Below are 24,981 nucleotides of genomic sequence, written 5' to 3' on the forward strand. Positions count from 1 at the left end.
TTAAATCTAATTTTCACCAAAAAGTATACAGATCATTTGACCATCATAAGAAACAACTATATTAAGTTTCATGAAATTTGGATAAGTCGTTCTCAAGTTACGGTGCGACATGTTTACGCCGGACAGACAGACGGACAGACAGACGGACGGACAGACGGACGGACAGACGGACGGACACCAGACATGTGTATACCATAATACGTCCCGTCAAAATTTTGACGGGCGTATGAAAAGATAAAATTTGGCTACAAGTTAACAACACTTGGCCAGCACTTGATTAGGAAAGGAGCATTCATGCTATGCTATGTTTCATTCAATTCAGTGGTTATCTAGAAGATGACTTTCGTATGCATTTCCCATATGTTAAACTAAGCCCCTCGCTGGCGGCAATCTTGAATGATGGATTGGCTACAAAGTAACAGCACTTGGTCAGCATCTCATAAGGAACATTCATGCTATGTTTGGTTTCATTCCATTCAGTGGTTCTCTAAAAGAAGTCATTTGTATGCATTTCCCGTAGGGTCCTATGTTAAACCAAGTCACCCCACTGGCAGCCATCTTGGATGTTGGATTGGCGACAAAGTAACAACACTTGGTCAGCATCCCATAAGGAACATTCCTGCTATGTTTGATTTCATTCCATTCAGTGGTTCTCTTAAAGAAGACATTTATATGTATTTCCCATTTGGTCTTATGTTAAACTAAATCCCTGCTGGCAGCCATCTTGGATGATGGATCCGCTACAAAGTAACACCACTTGGTCAGCACCTTATAAGGAACATTCGTATTATAAGAGAGGGACGAAAGATACCAAAGGGACAGTCAAACTCATAAATCCAAAACAAACTGACAACGCCATGGCTAAAAATGAAAAAGACAAACAGAAAAACAATAGTACACACGACACAACATAGAAAACTAAAGAATAAACAACACGAACCCCACCAAAAACTAGGGGTGATCTCAGGTGCTCCGGAAGGGTAAGCAGATCCTGCTCCACATATGTTTGGTTTCATTCCATTCAGTGGTTCTCTAAAAGAAGTCATTTGTATGCATTGTCCTTAGGGTCCTATGTTAAACTAAGACCGCCGCTGGTGGCCATCTTGGATTATGGATCGGTTATAAAGTAACAACACTTGGTCACCACCCCATAAGGAACATTCATACTATGTTTGGTTTCATTCCATTAAGTGGTTCTCTAAAAGAAGTCATTTGTATGCATTTCCCATAGGGTCCTATGTTAAACTAAGTCCCCCGCTGGCAGCCATCTTGGATAATGGATCGGCTACAAAGTAAAAACACTTGGTCAGCACCTCATAAGGAACATTCATGCCATGTTTGGATTCATTCCATTCAGTGGTTCTCTAGAAGAAGTTCAAAATGTAAAAAGTTTACTGCGACGACGCCGGACGACGCTAGATGAGCTAAAAATGAAAATAAATATTTTTAAAATTTGGCTCTGGATACAGTATGTTGGTCATAAACAAGCTAATGTCCAAATTTCATAAGATTCCACGAAGGTTTGACAAAGTTATTGATGCCTTAAAAAACCTTAAACACAGACGGGTCCAAAATTTTAACACATAAAATTGAGAATGGAAATAGGGAATGTGCCAAAGAGACAACAACCAGACCATAGAAAAAAACAACAGCAGAAGGTCACCAACAGGTCTTGAATGTAGTGAGAAATTCCCGCACCCGGAGGCATCCTTCAGCTTGCCCCTAAACAAATATATACTAGTTCAGTGATAATGAACGCCATAATAATTTCCTAATTGTACACAAGAAACTAAAATTAAAATAATACAAGACTAACAAAGGCCAGAGGCTCCTGACTTGGGACAGGCGCAAAAATGCGGCGGGGTTAAACATGTTTGTGAGATTTCAACCCTCCCCCTATACTTCTAGCCAATGTAGAAAAGTAAACGTATAACAATATGTACATTAAAATTCAGTTCAAGAGAAGTCCGAGTCTGATGTCAGAAGATGTAACCAAAGAAAATAAACAAAATGACAATAATACATAAATAACAACAGACTACTAGCAGTTAACTGACATGCCAGCTCCAGACTTCAATTAAACTGACTGAAAGATTATGATTTCATCATATGAACATCAGGCACAATCCTTCCCGTTAGGGGTTTAGTATCATACCATCATAACATATATGAGAAGAACATAGCCCTTGTCATGCCAACAACTGGTTTTTGAATAAATGTGTTTAGTTCCGATGCAAAGACCCTATAAGTGAATCAATATTAACGCCAAAATATGCAATCTTTAATGACCTGACAACAGTATCGTAACTATATCCCTTCTTAATAAGTCTATTCAAAGGTTTTGTTAGTTTTTGAGGTGAATACTGACACCTTTGTGCTTTATAAAGAATATTTCCATAAAAAATTGGATGTGAAATACCTGAACGTATAAGAAGTCTGCATGTTGAGCTATATTTACGAATGATGTCCTTATACCGATGATAAAATTTAGTAAATGTTTTGACTAGTTTGTGATATCGATTCTATGAATACTATGTCTTGCTTACTTTACATAAATGTTGCAGGCTTCACAAGAAGGAGATGTCATATGATTGCCATTGAGTCAACTTTCCATATAGACCTAAGGTGCAAAGCTGCATTTACCCCATGTTTTATTTTTAGCCATAGCAACCATGTTTGTTGAATCAAAATTTAAACAAAAATAATTTTCGCCTTGATACCATAAGGATAATTTATTCAATGATTGATTGAAGAAGAGAAATCTTAGAAAAACCTTTATATTCTTGAAATTACAGACTAATGACTTGGATGAGTATATGTTTAATTTAGACAGTAAACTTAGGCAAATACAAAAACTTACGCAAACAATCAATTCTTCAAACAATACTTCTTATTTAAAAGAAAAGTCAACAATGAGCGCTAACGCTGAATGCTATATACCTAGATCAAACACTAGTAATATAAACACATCAGCCGTTTACAGGTTAAACACTAGAGAGAATATTCCATTGGAGGGAATCATACCAGAAATCAATCACGCAACTTTACTGGCTCGAATTTACAATCATACAATACTCAAGAAGTATGTTCGTATATACAACCACCAGCCCAACTACCAAATGTATTTAGTAACAACCATAGATTACCAAAATTAGATTTGCAACATTTTAACGGGGATGTTTTGCAGAGGAGCAAATCTACCATACATTTTAATAGTAGTCTTACTCTAATCATAAAGTTTAACTATCTTAAAGCTCAACCTTCTCAGAGATCAGTTTGGACAACCAAGCAAACTGATACATGCTAACATGAAATCACTTATGAACATACCCACACCAACAAATGATGCATTAAGCTTGAGGTCTTACAGAGACAGATTAGAATCGTATGTGCGTGGATTAGAGTCACTTGGTCAAATACCAGAGATGTATGGTTAGCTTTTGGTACCAGTAGTTTTGGACAAGTTACCGATTGACATACAAAAATCTATTGCAAGAGAACAAGGAAGAGACAATTTGATATTGAATAATCTACGCAAATCTATAACTATAGGGATTGAAATACTTGAGGAATGACAGGGAGTCATGGAATCGGACAGATTGCACACCACAGCACATTTCACAGGTACACAACAAAGATCAAACAACAACGGTAAATTAACTGACACAAAGAAGAAGGTAAATACCCGTACATGTATTTTTTGTTCAGGTGAGCACTATCCAACGGAGTGCTCTGAAGTAACAGACCCAAACACTAGAAATCAAATTGTAAAACAGAAACAGTTATAGTTTGGGTCACACAGAGTGGCCTCATGTACTATAAAAAAGAAGATGTGGTATGATTGCCAATGAGACAACTGTCCACAAGAGACCAAAATGACATAGACATTAATAACTATAGGTCACCGTACGGCCTTCAACAATGAGTAAAGCCCATACCGCATAGTCAGCAATAAAAGGCCCTGATAAGACAATGTAAAATAATTCAAACGAGAAAACTAACGGCCTTATTTATATAAAAAAATGAAAGAAAAACAAATATGTAACACATAAACAAACAACAACCACTGAATAACAGGCTCCTGACTTGGGACAGGCACATACATAAACTAGAGGCTCTAAAGAGCCTGTGTCGCTCACCTTGGTCAATGTGAATATTAAACAAAGGAAGCAGATGGATTCATGACAAAATTGTGTTTTGGTGATGGTGATGTGTTTGTACATCTTACTTTCCTGAACATTCTTGCTGCTTACAATTATCTCTATCTATAATGAACTTGGCCAAGTAGTTTCAGTGGAAAATGTTAGTAAAAATTTACAAATTTTATGAAAATTGTTAAAAATTGACTATAAAGGACAATAACTCCTTAGGGGGTCAATTGACCATTTCAGTCATGTTGACTTATTTGTAAATCTTACTTTGCTGTACATTATTGCTGTTTACAGTTTATCTCTATCTATAATAATATTCAAGATTATAACCCAAAACAGTAAAATTTCCTTAAAATTACCAATTTAGGGGCAGCAACCCAACAACGGGTTGTCCAATTCATCTTAAAATTTCCGGGCAGATAGATCTTGACCTGATAAACAATTTTACCCTGTGTCAGATTTGCTCTTAATGCTTTGGTTTTTGAGTTATAAACCAAAAACTGCATTTTACCCCTATGTTCTATTTTTAGCCATGGCGGCCATCTTGGTTGGATGGCTGGGTCACCAGACACATTTTTTAAACTAGATACCCCAAAGATGATTGCGGCCAAGTTTGGATTAATTTTGGCCCAGTAGTTTCAGAGGAGAAGATTTTTGTAAAAGATTACTAAGATTTACGAAAAATGGTTAAAAATTGACTATAAAGGGCAATAACTCCTAAAGGGGTCAACTGACCATTTCGGACAGTTTGACTTATTTGTAAATCTTACTTTGCTGAACATTATTGCTGTTTACAGTTTATCTCTATCTATAATAATATTAAAGATAATAATAACAAAAAACAGTAAAATTTCCTTTAAATTACCAATTTATGGGCAGCAACCCAACAACAGGTTGTCCGATTCATCTGAAAATTTCAGGGCAGATAGACCTTGACCTGATAAAGAAATAAACATGTGTCAGATTTGCTCTAAATGCTTTGGTTTTTGAGTTATAAACCAAAAACTGCATTTTACCCCTATGTTCTATTTTTAGCCATGGCGGCCATCTTGGTTGGATGACCGGGTCACTGGATACATATTTTAAACTAGATACCCCAAAGATGATTGTGGCCAAGTTTGGATTAATTTGGCCCAGTAGTTTCAGAGCAGAAGATTTTTGTAAAAGATTACTAAGATTTATGAAAAATGGTTAAAAATTGACTATAAAGGGCAATAACTCCTAAAGGGGTCATTTGACCATTTCGGTCAGTTTGACTTATTTGTAAATCTTACTTTGCCGAACATTATTGCTGTTTACAGTTTATCTCTATCTATAATAATATTCAAGATAATAACCAACAAGAGGCTCTCAAGAGCCTGAATCGCTCACCTGAATTTTTTTGGTTTAATCTCTCATCAATGATTATTTTGGCTTTTCAATTTATTTAAATGTTCTTTGAATCGTCCTATTTTCTTCAAAAGCAAAAAAAAATAATTTTCTCCTATGTTCTATTTTAGCCATAGGAGCTATGTTTCTTGACATACAAGGAAATGAAATATAAAATTTATACTAGATACTCTGAAACTCTGAAACTCATTTAGCCTAAGTTTGGCTGAAATTGATACAGCAGTTTCAAAAGAGAAGATTTTTTAAAGTAAGTCAACATGATGAACAAATTGTGAAAAAAGTCTTTAAAGGGCAATAACTCCTAAAGAGGTCAATTGAAAATTTTGGTCAAATTGACTTATTTGTAGATCTTACTTTGCTGATCATTTTTGCTGTTTACAGTTTATCTTGATCTATAATAATATTCAAGATAATGACCAAAAACTGCAAAATTTCCAAAAAAATTACCAATTAAGTGGCAGCAACCCAACAATTGGATGTTTGATTCATCTGAAAATTTCAGGGCTGATAGATATTGACCTAATGAACATTTTTATTCCATGTCAGATTTGCTCTTAATGCTTTCGTTTTTGAGATAGAAGCCAAAAACTGCATTTGACCCCTATGTTCTATTTTAAGTAACGGCGGCCATGTTTTTTGACGGATCAAAAATCAAAGCACACACATTGTGCAGGATAATCTAAGGAACAATCATGCTAAGTTTTAACCAAATCCATTCCGTAGTTTCAGAGGAGAAGATTTTTTAAAGTTAGCAAATATGATGAACAAATTGTGAAAAATTGTCATTAAAGGACAATAACCCCTTAAGGGGTCAATTGACAATTTTGGTCATATTAACTTATTTGTAGATCTTACTTTGCTGATCTTTTTTGCTGTTTACAGTTTATCTTTATCTATAATAATATTCAAGATAATGACCAAAAACTGCAAAATTTCCTTAAAATTACCAATTAAGTGGCAGCAACCCAACAATGGTTTGTTTGATTCATCTGAAAATTTCAGGGCTGATAGATCTTGACCTAATGAACATGTTTACCCCTTGTCAGATTTGCTCTAAATGCTTTCGTTTTTGAGATATAAGCCAAAAACTGTATTTGACCCCTATGTTCTATTTTAAGTAACGGCGGCCATGTTTTTTGACGGATCAAAAATCGAAGCGCACATTTTGTGCAGGATATACTAAGGAACAATCATGTTAAGTTTCATTCAAATCCATTCAGTAGTTTCAGAGGAGAAGATGTTTGAAAAATTGTTAACGACGACAGACGACGACGACGACGACGACGACGACGACGGACGCCAAGTGATGAGAAAAGCTCACATGGCCTTTTAGGCCAGGTGAGCTAAAAACAGTAAAATTTCCTTAAAATTACCAATTTAGGGGCAACAACCCAACAACGGGTTGTCCGATTCATCTGAAAATTTCAGGGAAGATAGAACTTGACCTGATAAACAAATATACCCTATGTCAGATTTGCTCTTAATGCTTTGGTTTTTGAGTCATAAACCAAAAACTGCATTTTACCCCTATGTTCTATTTTTAGCCATGGTGGCCATCTTGGTTGGAAGGCCAAGTCACCGGACACAATTTTTTAACTAGATACCCCAAAGATGATTGTGGCCAAGTTTGGATTAATTTGGCCCAGTAGTTTCAGAGGAGAAGATTTTTGTAAAAGATTACTAAGATTTACGAAACATGGGTTAACAAGAGGCTGTCACAACAACAGCAAACCGGATTTATTAACATTTATTTGTGTCCTGGCAATATCACAAGAACCATTACTGATGAATGGTGCAAGTGAAAATCATCAATATCAAATTTGACCTCCATTTTGTCATCAGTATCAACATATTAAAATTTGAAAAGCTTAGATTGAAAGGTTCATGAGTAAATACAACAACGTGAATGGAAACGCCATTTTACGATCTTTCAAGAACCATAACTCCTGAACGGTAAAAGTCAAAATCGTCATTATTGATCTTGACCTCTATTTTGTCATCAGTAACATCATATTAAAATTTCAAAAACTTTGGTTGAATAGTTCATTCATGAGAAAATGCACGGACACGACGGGAAACACCATTTTTCAATCTTTCAAGAACCATAACTCCTGAATGGTAAAAGTCAAAATCGTCATTATTGAACTTGACCTCCATTTTGTCATCAGTAACAGCATATTAAAATTTTGGAAGCTTTGGTAGAACAGTTCATGCATAAATGCACGGACATGACTGGAAACTCCATTTTTCAATCTTTCAAGAACCATAACTCCTGAACGGTAAAAGTCAAAATCGTCATTATTGAACTTGACCTCCATTCTGTCATCAGTAACAACATATTAAAATTTAGGAAGCTTTGGTAGAATAGTTCATGCGTAAATGCACAAAAACGACTGGAAACTCAATTTTTCAATCTTTCAAGAACCATAACTCCTGAACGGTAAAAGTCAAAATCTATATTTAAAGGGATTGATAAGATATTGATTCCTGCATGGTCCAAAATAACGAAAATGGCATGTCCCTAGACTGCCTGTTCAACATTCATACTCTAAAATATTGTAAAAAAAGGTAGAAATAAATGTTATTTTTACTTAATATGAGTTCTTTAATAATTCAAAAGTATGTTAAAAGCCAACTTATTTTAATAAACAGCTTTTGACAGAGGTTTTTATACGACCGCAAAAAAATTTGCGGTCGTATATTGTATCACGTCGTCCGAAGACGGGTGGTTTCCGGATAATTACTTTAGTATAAGTAAATAGAAATCAATAAAATTTTAACACCATGTTTATAACCACAAAAGGAAGCTTGGGATTGATTTTGGGGGTTATGGTCCCTAAGGTTTAGGAATTAGGGGCCCAAAGGGGCCCAAAACAAGCACTTATCTAGTGTCAGGACAACTTTAGTATAAGTAAATAGAAATCAATAAAATCTTAACACAATGTTTATAACCACAAAAGGAAGCTTTGGATTGATTTTGGAGGTTATGGTCCCTAAGGTTTAGGAATTAGGGGCCCAAAGGGACCCAAAACAAGCATTTATCTAGTGTCGGGACAATAAGTTGTGTATAAGTATTTCAATTGTTCTGAAATTGTACCACAATGTTTAATACCATAAGTAGAAGGTTGGGATATATTTTAAGGGTTATCTGGCAAACAGTCTAGGAATATAGGGCAAAAAAGGGGCAAAAAACAAGCATTTTTGTAGTTTCAAGACAATAAATTGGAGTTATCTTTCTTTGTCAAGAATGGTTGTTGAATCACCTAAAACCAATACTTCATGAAATCTTCTTTGAAAATTGGAGTTATCTTTCTTTGTCCAGAATAGTAGTTGAATCAACTAAGTCAATGCTATATGCAATATACAATGCAATATTCACTTTACTACCAACTGATTAATTAAAGCAATCTTTACCATTCAGTGATTACAAGCACTTTGATTACCATTCTAGGGTTTTGCCCCTTTACAAGTGGAAAAATTAAAGAATTTTTTAGTTTCTGTTCTCTTCACTTAAGTTTGTCTTAACTAAATTTAATGAAATGTGTATATAATTTTTATTACCTCTAAACTCAGTTTAAGTTCATTTTTTGGCAGCTTTACTTTTACAGTTCTAAAGTTATGTCCCTTTTGACGTTATATGCTATTAAATAGATATTCAATTTTTCTCATTTCAGATTTCAGAAATTAAAAAGAAAATTTCTTCAAATATTTTTTTTTGAGAGGATTAATATTCAACAGCATAGTGAATTGCTCATTGCTCAAAAAAAAATTTGAGTTCATTAGACCACATTCATTCTGTGTCAAAAACCTATGCTGTGTCAACTATTTAATAAAAATTCAAATTCAGGCCTGTATCCAGCTTGAATACGTCCATACTTGCCCCAACCGTTCAGGGTTCGACCTCTGCGGTCCTATAAAGCTGCGCCCTGCGAAGCATCTGGTTTAATTTTAGAAGATGTGTCCCTGACAAAATGTCCCCTACGAAACGATGTCATTAAATTTTGCTAATAAACAGTTTTATAAAATCAATGTAATTTTGTTTGCAAGAGATATATAAACATTAGGGTTTTACAAAAGAAGTGATGCTTTTATAAAGGCAGTTAAATTGTTGGTAAAACAAGAATGTGTCCTCAGTACACGAATGCCCCACTCGCACTATCATTTTCCATGTTCAGTGGACCGTGAAATTGGGGTAAAAACTCTAATTTGGCATTAAAATTAGAAAGATCATATCATAGGGAACATGTGTACTAAGTTTGAAGTCGATTGGACTTCAACTTCATCAAAAACTACCTTGACCAAAAACTTTAACCTGGAGCGGGACAGACGGACGAATGGACAGACAGACAGACGACGGACAAACGGACGGACGGACGAACGGACGCACAGACCAGAAAACATAATGCCCCTCTACTATCGTAGGTGGGGCATAAAAATTGAGAACATCAAATGGACCTGAGTGAAACCGTATTTTTGTTAATTTCCACTACAAAACCGGTTAAATCTCCTTCAGTATTCGGTTTTAAAATTATGAAAAAAATATCAGTGTACAGCTTTATACATGCTTTAATTTGATGAATACAATCAGTCTTGTTTCTATTGCAATATAGGAATTGTGGGAAAAAAATAAAACATGGGAATATGTCCACTACAAAACGGTCACCTACGAAACAAGTATTGGAGAAAAACGTTTCGTAGTGGACACTACCACTACCATGCAGTCTTTTTTACTCTTTTAGGGTTAGTTTCATGTAATTTTCAGTATGCTTTTATTAACATAGATTAGGGTTGATGTCAACTACGAAACTTTTTGTCCACTACGAAAGTAAAACAAACTGGAATGTCTATAGGAGACATTTAAAATTGCAATAAGATGTGTGTTTAGAAGCAGTTTCGTAGTGGACAAATGTCCCCTACGAAACAGTACATAAATTATGAAAATAATATCATTTTAAAGAGTATTCAAGATTGCACTTTTTGTTTACAAACAGGTCTATAACAGAGGTATTCAAAATAACTCTTGAAATAAAATTTTAGACAAGTTGATTTTCCATTATTTTAGGTCTGAAATTCATGCTTTTATTGAAAAACGCCCATATAACGACCAAGAAGTAGACTGTAACATCTTATTTGACGAGGGCGCACAGCGTACTTTTATAACTCAGAAATTAGCTGAAAATTAGAAATAAAACCTACAGAAAAAGTAAGCATTCACCTGTCTGTGTTCAGAGATTTATTCCATAAGGATGCAACTTTAATAGACACTACAACAGTACAGTTACAGACCTACACAGGAGAAAAGGTCAATATAAACACACTTGTTGTTCCAGAAATTGCCGTCCCACTTAAGAACAATATTTCCCAGACTACAAGGAGCTTGCCACACTTAAGAGAACTTAAATTTGCACATTCTGCGCAAAGTACAGAATGTCTTGAAATCGACTTACTCATAGGCACCGATCCACTATTGGGACATTATCGAGGATAAAGTTATCAGAGGAAAAGGACCCACCACTGTTCAGTGAAAGATAAGATATCTATTATTAGGACCAATCAATAGAAACATCTACAGTTCTTGTAAACGACATTTCACACAAGAACACAGCTATTGACAATGAAAAAGGAAAATCCACGACAAAGTTGCCATGGGAACATGACCATCCAGATGATATACCTTCAGGTATGAACCCATTTGAGGAAATTTTCAAAGAAAGTAAATTGTCACCAAGACCGTCCACACGAACACACCCTCAACTGGTGGTGCAAGAAGCCACATAGATACAGGACAGGAACTAATAACGCATAAAGAGAATCACTGTTTTGTGAAGCCGCTGTGTGTGCCAGAAGAAACATTCATGAATGGTCGAAGAGATAAACTTTAATTGTGTTCAGTCAATGTTAAGGAACGAGATTATTTTATTTGAGATGGACATTAATTTTAAATTTCTTTTATCTATATTGTGAATTTACATTTTCTAAATATTTTCGTTACATATTATCACTTTTGTCGGCCACCAGAATGTCGGAAAATATGCGAAGTACAAAAATTAAGCTATGGTAACGTTGTAACCATAATGCTATACTGTTTGACATTATTGTAAATGCATTAGCTATCACAACGATAAAATGTACATAGAAAACACAATGCATTATTGAGATTCTTCAACATAGTTCACATTATATATTAGAACAGGTAAGCTAAATAGGGATGTCTTAACTGGTTTATCGAGGGGAGGGGCAGGATTCAGAGTCACTAAATTCACTTTTTTTATAAGGTCTTGTTTCCAAAATAAAATATACTTATGAAATAATTATCAATCAATCAATCAGGCTAGGCATATCTAATATACCAACCTTCTTTCTGAGATTTCTTCTTCCAGAATTTTACTTTCTCTGTCTTTGAAGGAGCTTTAAATTCAAAGTCAAATTTTCCATCCATTGAGGGCGAGCCTGGATCATTACTGTAGGTTTCCTCTTCAAAACTTAACATGTTCCTGGAAAAACATAAAATTAGTTATAAAAAGTTAAGGTTACATTATACTAATGAAGGAAAGCCATGAGATATTGCTCTTGCTGTTGTCCACATCCATGAATTGACAGCTAAGGTTAAACCTGATAATTTATAATAACTTTGAATGAACTAAACAAACAATTTACCTCAGTCTGGTATAACAAAGTTAAAAGGTAAATGTTTTTTATTTCAAATTTGCAAATATGTATTAACAAGAATGTGTTCATAGTACACAGATGCCCCACTCACACTATCATTTTCTATGTTCAATGGACCGTGAAAATTCGAAATTGATCTGTAACATATCATTTCAAAGCAATACATTAAATATAAAACCAATATTGTCAAGAAGGAAGAAAATCAATGTGGAAATCTGATTCGCTGGACTAATGGATGGACAGGCAGACAGAGTGCAAACCGTCCCCTTCCACTTTGGATCAATCGATAAAGTTCTGTTTCAATGAAGCTATGTAAATTCAATTTAAAAGTTACAAACAAATAAGTAAGAATTGCAAAACCTTTTATCTGAAATGTACTTGAGATGTAAAATCTGAAACCATATTGTTAAATACAGAACTTGCTGGGCAAATTTTAACAAAAACACATAGCCTATGAAAAAACCTGTAGCCCTTTTCACAAAAAATCTAAGTGTTAAATTAATCTTATGATAAAAATATTTAGTTGAATGGTTAAGGAATATTTTAGACTTACAATAAATTTTACACTTAAGATTTTTTGTAAAAAAGGCTACTGAATATTATGGAAAAGTAGACTTATGAGGAGCAACCACCCTTATAATCTCACTTTATCTTCTTTCCTGCAGTAATTATTTTGTCCTCCACATCACCACTTTCTTTCATCTTTTCCACTGAAAAAAATATATAAACAGTTATTTTCCTTTTTCTTGTTTTTCATGTCCCTCAATATGAAACTAGAAACTTATTAAGTTTGTAAAGGAGTTTGTAAGTTCATTTTTTTTATATAAATAAGGCCGTTAGTTTTCTCCTTTGAATTGCTTTACATTATCATATTAGGGCCTTTTATAGCTGACTATGTGGTATAGGCTTTGCTCATTGTTGAAGGCTGTACGGTGACCTATAGTTGTTAATGTCAGTGTCATTTTGGTCTCTTGTTGACAGTTGTCTCGTTGGCAATCATACCACATCTTTTTTTTATATAGACAGTAGTAACAATGATATCTATGAAACTAAAATCTTTATAAGTTTATAAGTTAGACTGTATATGTGTTTCATGGAAAGTATATTCATAATATTTGGGACCTATATGACACTGCACCTACTCATTATCCACCCATGTGCTTTGGTCATTTACAACTGCTGCTGGACTGTAAGACCCCAAGGCTATCTTAAGCCTAGTAGTCAGAGCTTACACTTATATAAAGGCTATCTCAAGCCTAGTAGTCAGAGCTTACACTTATATAAAGGCTATCTTAAGCCTAATAGTCAGAGCTTACACTTATATAAAGGCTATCTTAAGCCTAGTAGTCAGAGCTTACACTTTTATAATGTTATAAAATATGGACATTTCTTCACTCTTTTGTTGATATATTTCTTAATTACTAAGGTCACATTTATACCTCAGGTAAAGTTGACCTTATTGAGTTTTTTGTTCAAGGCCACACTTTTGAAAATTGAAAATAAAAATGTGTGAAATAATATAATGGAGATGTTAACAAGGCTTTAAAGTCAGAATTCATACTTTTAATTGTATATGAAGCATTTGCATTAGGAAGTCATAGCTCATGAATGAAGTTCAACTGCAAAATATCCCTAAAAGTCTAATTTTAAAAATATTCAAAAGTGAGACAATATGACTTATATTTTGACAAAGAACTTAAAGTATCTTATTGGGCAAAACCATGCATAAAATTACCTCTTTTGGTCAAATACATCAATGTTAATGATGTCATCTATAGCTAGTGCAACAGACATTTATTGATCCATCTTTTATTATTTTGCTTATTGATTTTGTCATCAATGATTTTTAGGTGGTTGGAAACAGGAAAATTCAAAAGGATTGTGTGAAGCATTTTTTTCCAACTGTGTCCTCAAATTTTGAAGAAAAAGGCTTTTAATATGAACAAGAACTAGCAATTAACTTCTTTTTTCTTTTTTTTTTATAAAACTGGGGTTCCTTTCTTTATTGCAAAAAAACATATGTCCTGTATTGAAAGATACAATAATTTATGCTTTTAAAAAAAGGATTATTTATCTAGAAAAAAGACACATACATTTGTTGCAATTTGCTCATTTTAGAAATATGGTCAAATTGTTTCAAGGTAAAGTTCAATTATTGTTAAATAAATTATTGATTATTAAGCCACTAGCATTTTTTTTTATTTTACAGATTTTTATTTTTGTGTTTTTTGTTTTTTTTTAAATTTAAAAAAATTAGTCCTTACTTCATATTGTACATATACATGTTTTAGACATAATTTCAGAATGTGTGGAGTATATGTAACGTGAACATAGTCATATCTAGTATTTTATATGAAAAGAGTTTGCAAAATTATATAAAAGTTTGAAGAGGATGGGATTCAAACTTTATCTCCACTTACTATATACAGATCTTGCTGGAAATGGTCACTTTCTTCAGCTTGATGATAATGATAAGATTTAAAAGTGTTTGCATATGAGTGTCTGGGTGGAAAAAGGGGGACAATTTTCTTAAAGTGAAAGGCAAACCAAGATGTTTCTGTATGTTAACCTCTTGTGCTAGGTTGCTGACTGACTGACTTTAACTGTTTTTTTTTAATTTCCTTGATTCACTACTGATTTAGCTAAGCAAAGCAAAATATTCTATTGTGATTTACTTCTAATAACAGGAGTCACTTAAATCTCTAGTCTCGTATAAAATAAATCTGTTATGTATTCTGGACCATACTTGTGGAATAATTTGCTAATACGTATACCGATAAAAAAAATCACAAATGTTAATTCTTTCATATACAAAATAATAGATTATTTATTGAAATCAACCTGTTGAAAAAATATTAAAAACTGATAATGTCATCACTAACATTTTATCAAGTTGTATTGAACATTATTTCATACTTGACTTGTATATTAAGGAAGTTCGCTACTCAGTTTCAAAATAACAAGCTTGTCATAACACAAGTATATATTGATAGGGGTTTAATAAAGGAACCAAAAGAGCAAAACATTAAAGGGGCACTAGCTTTCAAATTCATGGTCACCGATTTCACTCAAATTCTCATATTTGATTTATAACAATGTAAAACATTTATCCAAACTATCAAAAGTCCAAAAAAAACAGTTTACAGAGCATGAGGTAGATAAAATATAGGTTCGTTTCGTGTGTATTTTAGTCCAGACGCCATCTCGATTTGACCTCAGATGACCATATAAGCGATGTAAACATAAATAAAGATATGAATAGATTAAACCAACACGTGCAATTGGATTTTTATAGGTCCGTTTGATTTTATTTTATAGATTAAAAATTGATGTTTCTCATTGTATAAGAATGATTTTATGTGCATCGAATTAGTAATCAAATGATTTACCGTAGTTTCACTTTCATTGTTGACATTCTTTTTCTTTAAATAACCAGTACACGTACAATGCATGCGTTGTCAATCTCTAACTAGGGGTTAAATTGATGTTCACATGAATACGGATTTAAAGAGGTCGACACATTCACTTGCAAGTGAATAACTAATTATCAATGTTTCTTAGCAGAATTTGACAAATTTGAACCTTTTTGGCTGCAAAAAGCGAATTGTTATTTCACTATTTCACTTTCATTATTGATTGAACAGAAAACAATCAAACTTTAGATTTTTTATATATCTTGTAGCTAGTGCCCCTTTAATTTAGGTTAAAGCTCTCAAAAACTATTAAAAAATAACAGCCATTTTATAAGACTTTTACAGATGGTTTATAATCATACATATAAAAGATTTATAAAAAGAAAAATTGGGGTCAATGGGCAAATTTTTTTAAAGCATTCAAATGGATAAAACCAGAGGATTCCGAAAATCTGACAAAAATAAAAAAACATGACAAGCTAACATCCTTAAAAAATATAGGAAGATTGCCAATGAGACAACTCTCGATCCAAATAACAATTAATAAAAGTAAACCATTATAGGTTAATGTAGGGCCTTCAACACAGAGCCTTGGCTCACACAGAACAACAAGCTATAAAGGGCCCCAAAATTACTAGTGTAAAACAATTCAAATTTATGCAATGTAATTTGAATGTATATGTTTGCATTTTGTTCATGATTTTTTTTTATGATGAGGGCCTCGGGGAAGATAAGTTGTATAGCTAACTATGTAACCCTTTTTAAATAAAGTATTAATTGTTGTAATAAACAGGAAGTTGTTGAGTAATGAATCTAAAAACACATCACATGGTATAGCTGACTTATATGAACCCTGAAACATACCTGTCAACCTGTGACGATGAAAATGCAGGTCATGACCCAGAGGCGGATCCAGGGGGTGGTTATCCGGTGCCGGTGACCACCCCCTGGGTTTGCAAAAATGGTGCACCATGTACCAAAAAATAGTGCACCTTGAACATTTTGAAAAATAAAATCGTCGATCAAATCAATTTGTCTATCGTAATCACCAATCATAAAGTTGTCATTACTTACCTTAAAGCTAAATACTTGTACCTTGACAGGTATGTTTATACAATGAACATGTAATCAACAATCGCTAATTACTTGGTCGATTTCTTTGATGTTAAGGTGTAAAAATGAAGAGACAGTCCTCAATCTTAGATGTTTTTAGCAGGTAATTTATACTTTTTTTACATTATGTTTATCTAAATTTGTAAAGTTTGTATAATAACTTTTCTCGACCAATAATATTTTTTTTACTGTGATGCCAAAATTCAAAAATAATTTTAAAGTTTTAAAGTCACATAAATATTCTATATTGAATGATACCCCCGTTCCATCAACTGTTTTGTCTAAAAGTTTCGTTCATTCCAATTTTTTAGTAAATTATACCCTCTTTCCTTCAGGAAACGCCACAAATCAGCCCCCTCTGAAGTACCAACGACAAGACTTAACGATCATTTCGGCCGTGATGAGAAATCATGTAAAAAAAAGTCATACTGAAGCTAGAGCAAAAGCTCAACTTTTTCTTGACAACATTGAGCAAAGGACTACTGATATTCAAACATTTATTGATAAAGCAATGAATGAACGTATAAAAGCAAACAGAACTGTTTTGAAATCTATATGCAAGTGTGTTTTGCTTTGTGGCAAACAGAATCTTCCTATAAGGGGCCATAAAAAAATTGAATTTTAATTTAAGATTTCAAAAGGTGACCACCCCCTAATAAATTCCTGGATCCGCCCCTGTGACCTGCATTGAAGAATCAAATCTCAGGTCATAACGAGTACGAACTTTTTCGAGCTGAATTTAAGTATTTATGGTACATTTTCTTATAATGTATATCAAAGATACCAAAACATCAATGCATGTTCACTTTGTTAAGTCATTTTTAATCTTATTAAATATTATTTCATTGCAATTTTAAAGATTTTTATAAATTTGTGTGACTCAGTCTTATGTGCTTTACTTTTTGAGAAAAAATAGTACAATCATCAAACACTAGAATTGTATGTAATTCTTAAATATTTTTCATTTTACAAGGAAATTAGACTATGATAAAATATAGTAATACAGTTAAAGGAAGTATAAATATAAAAAATAGTTTTCAACTTTTTTTAAAAAATTGTATAAAGGTATAAAAATAATGAAAAGTTATTTTTCAATATGTATTTGAATTTTAAATTTTTATGATTTAATCTTTTTCTCAAATAAAACGTAAATATAAGGAATAATTTTAAATGGTGACAAATAAGGGGAAGTAACTCTAGTTCAGTTTGTAAACCAATGATGCAATTTATTTACGACCTAAAGCTAATGTAATTGGTGTTAATTAACAGTGTGTTTGACACCAAAGCTGTCAAGTGAAGCCATGCACTTAATGGGTCACTTAATTTGACAGTTTACATAGCTAGATGAGCTTCCTGTTCATGGAAGAATTACGAATTTGCCGGTATTTCAAAGGAATATTACTTATGAAATCATTCTCAAGGCTAAGAAATACGGGTGAAATCGGGTCATTTTCGGAATTCCCGGGTTATTTCAATGACCCGGTGGGTGTTCCAGGTGATCCCTCAGAATTGTGAAAATCTCGGGTCACACCCGCAGAATACAAGTCAGTTGACAGGTATGCTGAAACTAAATTTCAGAAATCCTTGTCAAGTAGTTACTGAGAAAGATAAGATGAAAATATTGATGGGACCGACAGATGGACTAACAGTACCACTGCCAGACAGACTAACAGTACCACTGACAAACGAACTAACAGTTCCACTGACAGACAGACTAACAGAACCACTGACCAATGGACTAACAGTACCAATGACCGATGGACTAACAGTACCAATGACCGACGGACTAACAGTACCACTGACAGACGGACTAACAGTACCACTGATAGACGGACTAACAGTACCACTGATAGACGGACTAACAGTACCACTGACAGACGGACTAACAGTACCACTGACAGACGGACTAACAGTACCACTGACAGACAGACTAACAGTACCACTGACAGATGGACTTACAGTTCCACCACAGGAATCGGAAGTTCTATCAATAAAATTCTGTAAATAATAAAGTGGACTATCAATAGAGCTTCTGGTAGAGAGGTCGACTTTATTATTTACAGAATTTTATTGATAGAACTTCCGATTCCTGTGGTTCCACTGACAGACGGACTAACAGTACCACTGACAGACGGACAAACAGTACCACTGACAGACGGACAAACAGTACCACTGACTGATGGACAAACAGAGGTAAAGAAGTTAAATGTCCACTTACTAATAAAGTCAGCTGGGTTGTACCACGATGGCACTGGAATTCCTGCATCTTCAAAATGATCCACAACAAGTCTAGTTTCACCAAAATATGCCATCTGTAATTAGTAAGACTTTATCAATTTCAATATAAACTAAATTCAAATATAAACATGATAAATGTATACTTTTAATCTTCATTTCCACTTCTCAAGTGTTAACTTAAATCAAAGTGCTGGATAGCACCTGTGGAAAGTTTGCAACGGTAGATTGTAATATTTCAAATAGATTGCAAATGTGTAGATTGCATGGTTAACTTTTTTTCCTACTTAAAAAAGAAAAAAAAATTTAATCAAGAAATAATTGTAACAGGATGCTGCTACGAAGTCTCCCAAACAAAGCTCTCAAAATAAGTCATTCCCACGGTCGCCTGACCTTAAGCAAAGTCCAATACAAATGGGTCTGGTCTAGTAAAGTGATATGCACAAGTGAAGTCTAAGTATTACACCTGTAAGTCATTCAAATCTTCTTGAAATCATGTACAGTAATATTCATTATTTAGGGGTAGGGATATAGACAGTTTACAAGGTCTCAAACAGGCAGGAGGTAGGGGTAAGAGTGACCCTAGGGGACTAGCCTTTTATTTCATCTGATTTGTTTTATTATTCCATACAAGAATATATGTTGTTTCAGTCTGGGGATTTCAACAGTTTTCAAGTTTTCGAAAAGAAGGGGTGGATCTTAACTGTTTACAAGTTCTCAAAACAGGATGGGGTGGTGTTACACAGAGGGACTCTCCTTATATTTCATTTTATCCGTTTTATTGTCCAATACAAGAATATTTATGGTTAAGGGTTGGGGATCTCAACGGTTACAAGTTCTCAAACATGAGGGATTGGGGATGACCCAGAGGGACTCCCACTAAATTTCATTTGTTTTGTTTTGTTGCCCCATATAAAAGAATATATTTGGTTTAGGGGTGGGGATCTTGACCGATTACAAGTTTTCAAAAAGAAGGGGGTGGGGTCACCCCTGTGGACTTCTTCTATATTTCATTTGATTTATTTTATTGTCCCATACAAAAGTATATATGGTTTTTGGGTGGGGATCTCAACAGGTTACAAGTTCTCAAACAACAAGGGGGTGGGAGTGACTCCTGGGGACTCGCCTTCTTTTGTATTTGGTTTGTTTTATTGTCCAGTACAAGAATATATATGGTTAAGGGGTGGGGATCTTGACCATTTCCAAGTTGTCAAACAACAGGGAGTGGGGCTGACCCAAAGGGACTCCCACTTTATTTCATTTGATTTGTTTTGTTGCCCCATACAAAAATATATATGGTCTAGGGGTGGGGATCTCTACCGTTTCCAAGTTCTCAAACATGACGGGGTGGGGCTGACCCAATGGAACTCTCACTTTATTTCATTTGATTTATTTTGTTGCCACATACAAAAATATATTTGGTTTAGGGGTGGGGATCTCAAACGTTTACAAGTTTTCAAAAAGTAATGGGTGGATTGACTGACCCCTCTGGAGTTCCTCTATATTTCATTTGATTTATTTCATTGTCCCATACAATAATATATATGGTATATGGGTGGGGATCTCAACTGTAAACAAGATCTCAAACAACCAGGGGGTGAGAGTGACCCCAGGGGACTCGCCTTTTATTTCATTTGATTTGTTTTATTGTAACGTATAAGAATATATATGGTTTAGGGGTGGGGATCTGACTGTTTTTAAGTTCTCAAACATGAGGGGTTGGGTGGGGTGACACAATGAACTCAACCTAAATTTAATTAATTTGAGTTGTATTATGGTCTTGTGACCAATACTGAAAACCATGTGTGTCTGTCACTGATACTGTTTTGAAGTTTTAAAAATTATTATTGTTATTGAAAATTAAAGAAAAATCCCATAGGGTTCTATAGTAAATTGCTCCCTTCTGTTGGCCCCTCAAAATACAACTAAATAGACCCCATGAAGAAAAATAATAAGAACTGAGCTAAAACTTTGTTTAGGATAAAATTGAGAATGGAAATGGGGAATGTGTCAAAGAGACAACAACCCGACCAAATAAAAAACAACAGCAGAGGGTCACCAACAGGTCTTCAATGTAGCGAGAAATTCCCGCACCCGGAGGCATCCTTCAGCTGGCCCCTAAACAAATATATACTAGTCCAGTGATAATGAACGCCATACTAATTTCCAAATTGTACACAAGAAACTAAAATTAAAATAATACAAGACTAACAAAGGCCAGAGGCTCCTGACTTGGGACAGGCGCAAAAATGCGGCGGGGTTAAACATGTTTGTGAGATCTCAACCCTCCCCCTATACCTCTAACCAATGTAGTAAAGTAAACGCATAACAATACGCACATTAAAATTCAGTTCAAGAGAAATCCGAGTCTGATGTCAGAAGATGTAACCAAAGAAAATAAACAAAATGACAAAAATACATAAATAACAACAGACTACTAGCAGTTAACTGACATGCCAGCTCCAGACTTCAATTAAACTGACTGAAAGATTATGATTTCATCATATGAACATCAGGCACAATCCTTCCCGTTAGGGGTTTAGTATCATACCATCATAACATATATGAGAAGAACATAACCCGTGTCATGCCAACAACTGTTTTTAAAAAAAAAAAAAAATGTGTTTAGTTCCGATGCAAAGACCTTATCAGTGACTCAATATTAACACCAAAATATGCAATCTTTAATGACTTGACAAAAGTATCGTAATTATATCCCTTCTTAATAAGTCTATTCAAAGGTTTTGTAAGTTTCTGAGGAGTCTTAATAGCAATTAGTATAATTACGAATTTTGTCAAAGTCCGATTTCTAATGCGGAATATGTAAAAGGCAGAGTTTATTATAGTCCAAGTTTGTTGTGGGCTGAGATGAAATGAGATACTCTCGGGCTTTTATCTATTGCATAAACATTTGTAAAAATCGTAGTAAGTGACGAAAAATGTTCATTCATGAAATATTTTAAACACGGTATTAATTTTCTCTTCAACCGGAGGAAGGTAGGAAACCTTTGAAACCGGGATTATAGTACTCCCGTTTGGAGGCACACATATATGGATCTGACATACCGATAAAATCATAATTTAGTCTTGTGTGTGTATTGATTTTACTTTCCGCGTAGCGCAGATCCACTAAGTAGTGTTTGTTCGTCATTTTCAAATGAAGTTGAATTATTTGATTTATCGATGAAAATTCAGTACATTTTAATTCAAGCTGTATGCTATTAAAATAGAAGAGCTCAAAATTTCGAAAGCATCTTTCTATTATTAGTTTTCAAACACCAGTACTACATTATCTAGAAGTAGGACACACTTCCTAAAGTAAGATAGTCTGTCTCTTTTCTGATTAGAGGCCGATGCCTTAAGAAAGTTTATTGCTATAGCAAGCTATAGCAAACTTTCCAAAAACCAATTGAATTAAATGAAAATCATCTAAAATAAAAAATTAAGTGCCAGGATCATATATATTGATATATATATATATTTACCCACAATTATTTCCTTTAAAAAAAATAGGTCTGTCATTTGAAAAACAAACTGGATGATATCAAGTTTCAATGGAATGTGCATCAAGGCAAAGAATAATCAAATTAAAAGCAAACTATGGTTTGTTAAAACATTTACATGTGATTCATTTGATGGTAGTGGCGTTTAGTTGACAATTTGGGATTTACTGTTCCATTTTTCATTTCTAATATTTTTTAGGGTTTTAAGCAGAAACATTCCTTTCCATCTTTAATTCACATTTTTTACATCTTACTTGTAAATCACAATTTTGTGCTCTCTTCATGCAGTTTTTGATTTTTTAATTTATATATAAATTTATACTTAACTGCATGAATGGCCTAATTTTACGTGAACAGTTTTTGTAAAAAATAATGTTTTGACGGTATAATAGCTGATAGTGCTATTTAAAAGTTTTTCTTGTTCAATGGTTGTTTTGAGCCTAAATCTGGCTGATGATATTCGTGTCTTGAATTGTTTTATATTTTATAACCTTTTATAGTTGCTATCTTGCTCATTGCTGAAGGTCTGAATGATCTATATTTCCTAACTTTTATGATATTTGGTCTCTGGTGGACAGTTGTTCCATTGGTAATCATATCACATCTCCATATTTTATATCGTCTTAAGATGCTTCAAAGTCACCGAAAAATGGCTGATCCTCTAGGGCTTAAAGGTATGGCATCAACTTCCATTATTATTTTCAGTCTCTATAGAAAAACAAAAATATTTCCTACAAAAGTATTGTTCTACTAGCATTTCTCTAACTTCTGTTCCAATACCAGTATATGTGCAGAAAATATGCAAATATGTTTGTGAAGAAATTTTTAAAGAAAAAATTTTGGCAACATTGTTAGTAGAATAAATGAAATAGCAGTATATAGAGTATCCAGGAATGAAGTCGCTTTATAAATTTATCATCTTTTAAATGGGATATTGTACCAAGATAAAAATGTAAAGATGCTTAAATAAGGGCTTCATTAATCCTTCAACTTCTGTTTAACTCTATGCTTAAATTAAGGGTATTCATTCATCATTCAACTTCTGTTAAATTATGCTTAAAAAAGGGTAAACATCCATCCTTCAACTTCTGTTTAATTCTATGCTTAAATAAGGGTATACATCCATCCTTCAACTTCTGTTAAATTCATTGCTTAAATAAGTGGATACATCCATCCTTCAACTTCTGTTAAATTCTATGCTTAAATAAGGATATACATCCATCCTTCAACTTCTGTTAAACTCTATGCTTAAATAAGGGTATTCATCCATCCTTCAACTTCTGTTAAACTCTATGCTTAAATAAGGGTATTCATCCATCCTTCAACTTCTGTTAAATTCTATGCTTACATAAGGGTATACATCCATCCTTCAACTTCTGCTAAATTCTATGCTTAAATAAGGGTATACATCCATCCTTCAACTTCTGTTAAACTCTATGCTTAAATAAGGGTATTCATCCATCCTTCAACTTCTGTTTAACTCTATGCTTAAATAAGGGTATACATCCATCCTTCAACTTCTGTTTAACTCTATGCTTAAATAAGGGTATACATCCATCCTTCAACTTCTGTTTAACTCTATGCTTAAATAAGGGTATACATCCATCCTTCAACTTCTGTTAAATTCTATGCTTAAATAAGGGTATACATCCATCCTTCAACTTCTGTTAAATTCTATGCTTAAATAAGGGTATACATCAATCCTTCAACTTCTGTTAAATTCTATGCTTAAATAAGGGTATACATCCATCCTTCAACTTCTGTTAAATTCTTTGCTTAAATAAGGGTATACATCCATCCTTCAACTTCTGTTAAATTATATGCTTAAATAAGGGTATACATCCATCCTTCAACTTCTGTTAAATTCTTTGCTTAAATAAGGGTATACATCCATCCTTCAACTTCTGTTAAATTATATGCTTAAATAAGGGTATACATCAATCCTTCAACTTCTGTTAAATTCTATGCTTAAATAAGGGTATACATCCATCCTTCAGCTTCTGTTAAATTCTATGCTTAAATAAGGGTATACATCCATCCTTCAGCTTCTGTTAAATTCTATGCTTAAATAAGGGTATACATCCATCCTTCAACTTCTGTTAAATTCAATGCTTAAATAAGGGTATTCATTCATCCTTCAACTTCTGTTTAACTCTATGCTTAAATAAGGGTATACATCCACCCTTCAACTTCTGTTAAATTCTATGCTTAAATAAGGGTATACATTCATCCTTCAACTTCTGTTAAATTCTATGCTTAAATAAGGGTATTCATTCATCCTTCAACTTCTGTTTAACTCTATGCTTAAATAAGGGTATACATCCATCCTTCAACTTCTGTTTAATTCTTTGCTTAAATAAGGGTATACATCCATCCTTCAGCTTCTGTTAAATTCTATGCTTAAATAAGGGTATACATCCATCCTTCAGCTTCTGTTAAATTCTATGCTTAAATAAGGGTATACATTCATCCTTCAACTTCTGTTTAACTTTATGCTTAAATAAGGGT

General features: G+C 33.6%; 1 protein-coding gene across 2 annotated transcripts in view; it reads right to left on the minus strand.

Annotated features, from left to right (window-relative positions):
* The window catches only part of LOC139482275 (uncharacterized), a 70,676-nt gene that overhangs the window by 25,460 nt on the left and 20,235 nt on the right, over nucleotides 1-24,981 (minus strand). For both annotated transcript variants that reach the window (XM_071266073.1, XM_071266072.1), the window contains 3 exons: nucleotides 18,954-19,047; nucleotides 12,856-12,919; nucleotides 11,895-12,034 (listed from right to left, as the gene is read on the minus strand). In XM_071266073.1, coding sequence (XP_071122174.1) covers nucleotides 11,895-12,034; nucleotides 12,856-12,919; nucleotides 18,954-19,047 — 298 coding nt within the window. The remainder of the gene's footprint in view (nucleotides 1-11,894; nucleotides 12,035-12,855; nucleotides 12,920-18,953; nucleotides 19,048-24,981) is intronic.

Source organism: Mytilus edulis, chromosome 7, assembly GCF_963676685.1.
Source record: "Mytilus edulis chromosome 7, xbMytEdul2.2, whole genome shotgun sequence".
Classification (NCBI taxonomy): domain Eukaryota; kingdom Metazoa; phylum Mollusca; class Bivalvia; order Mytilida; family Mytilidae; genus Mytilus; species Mytilus edulis.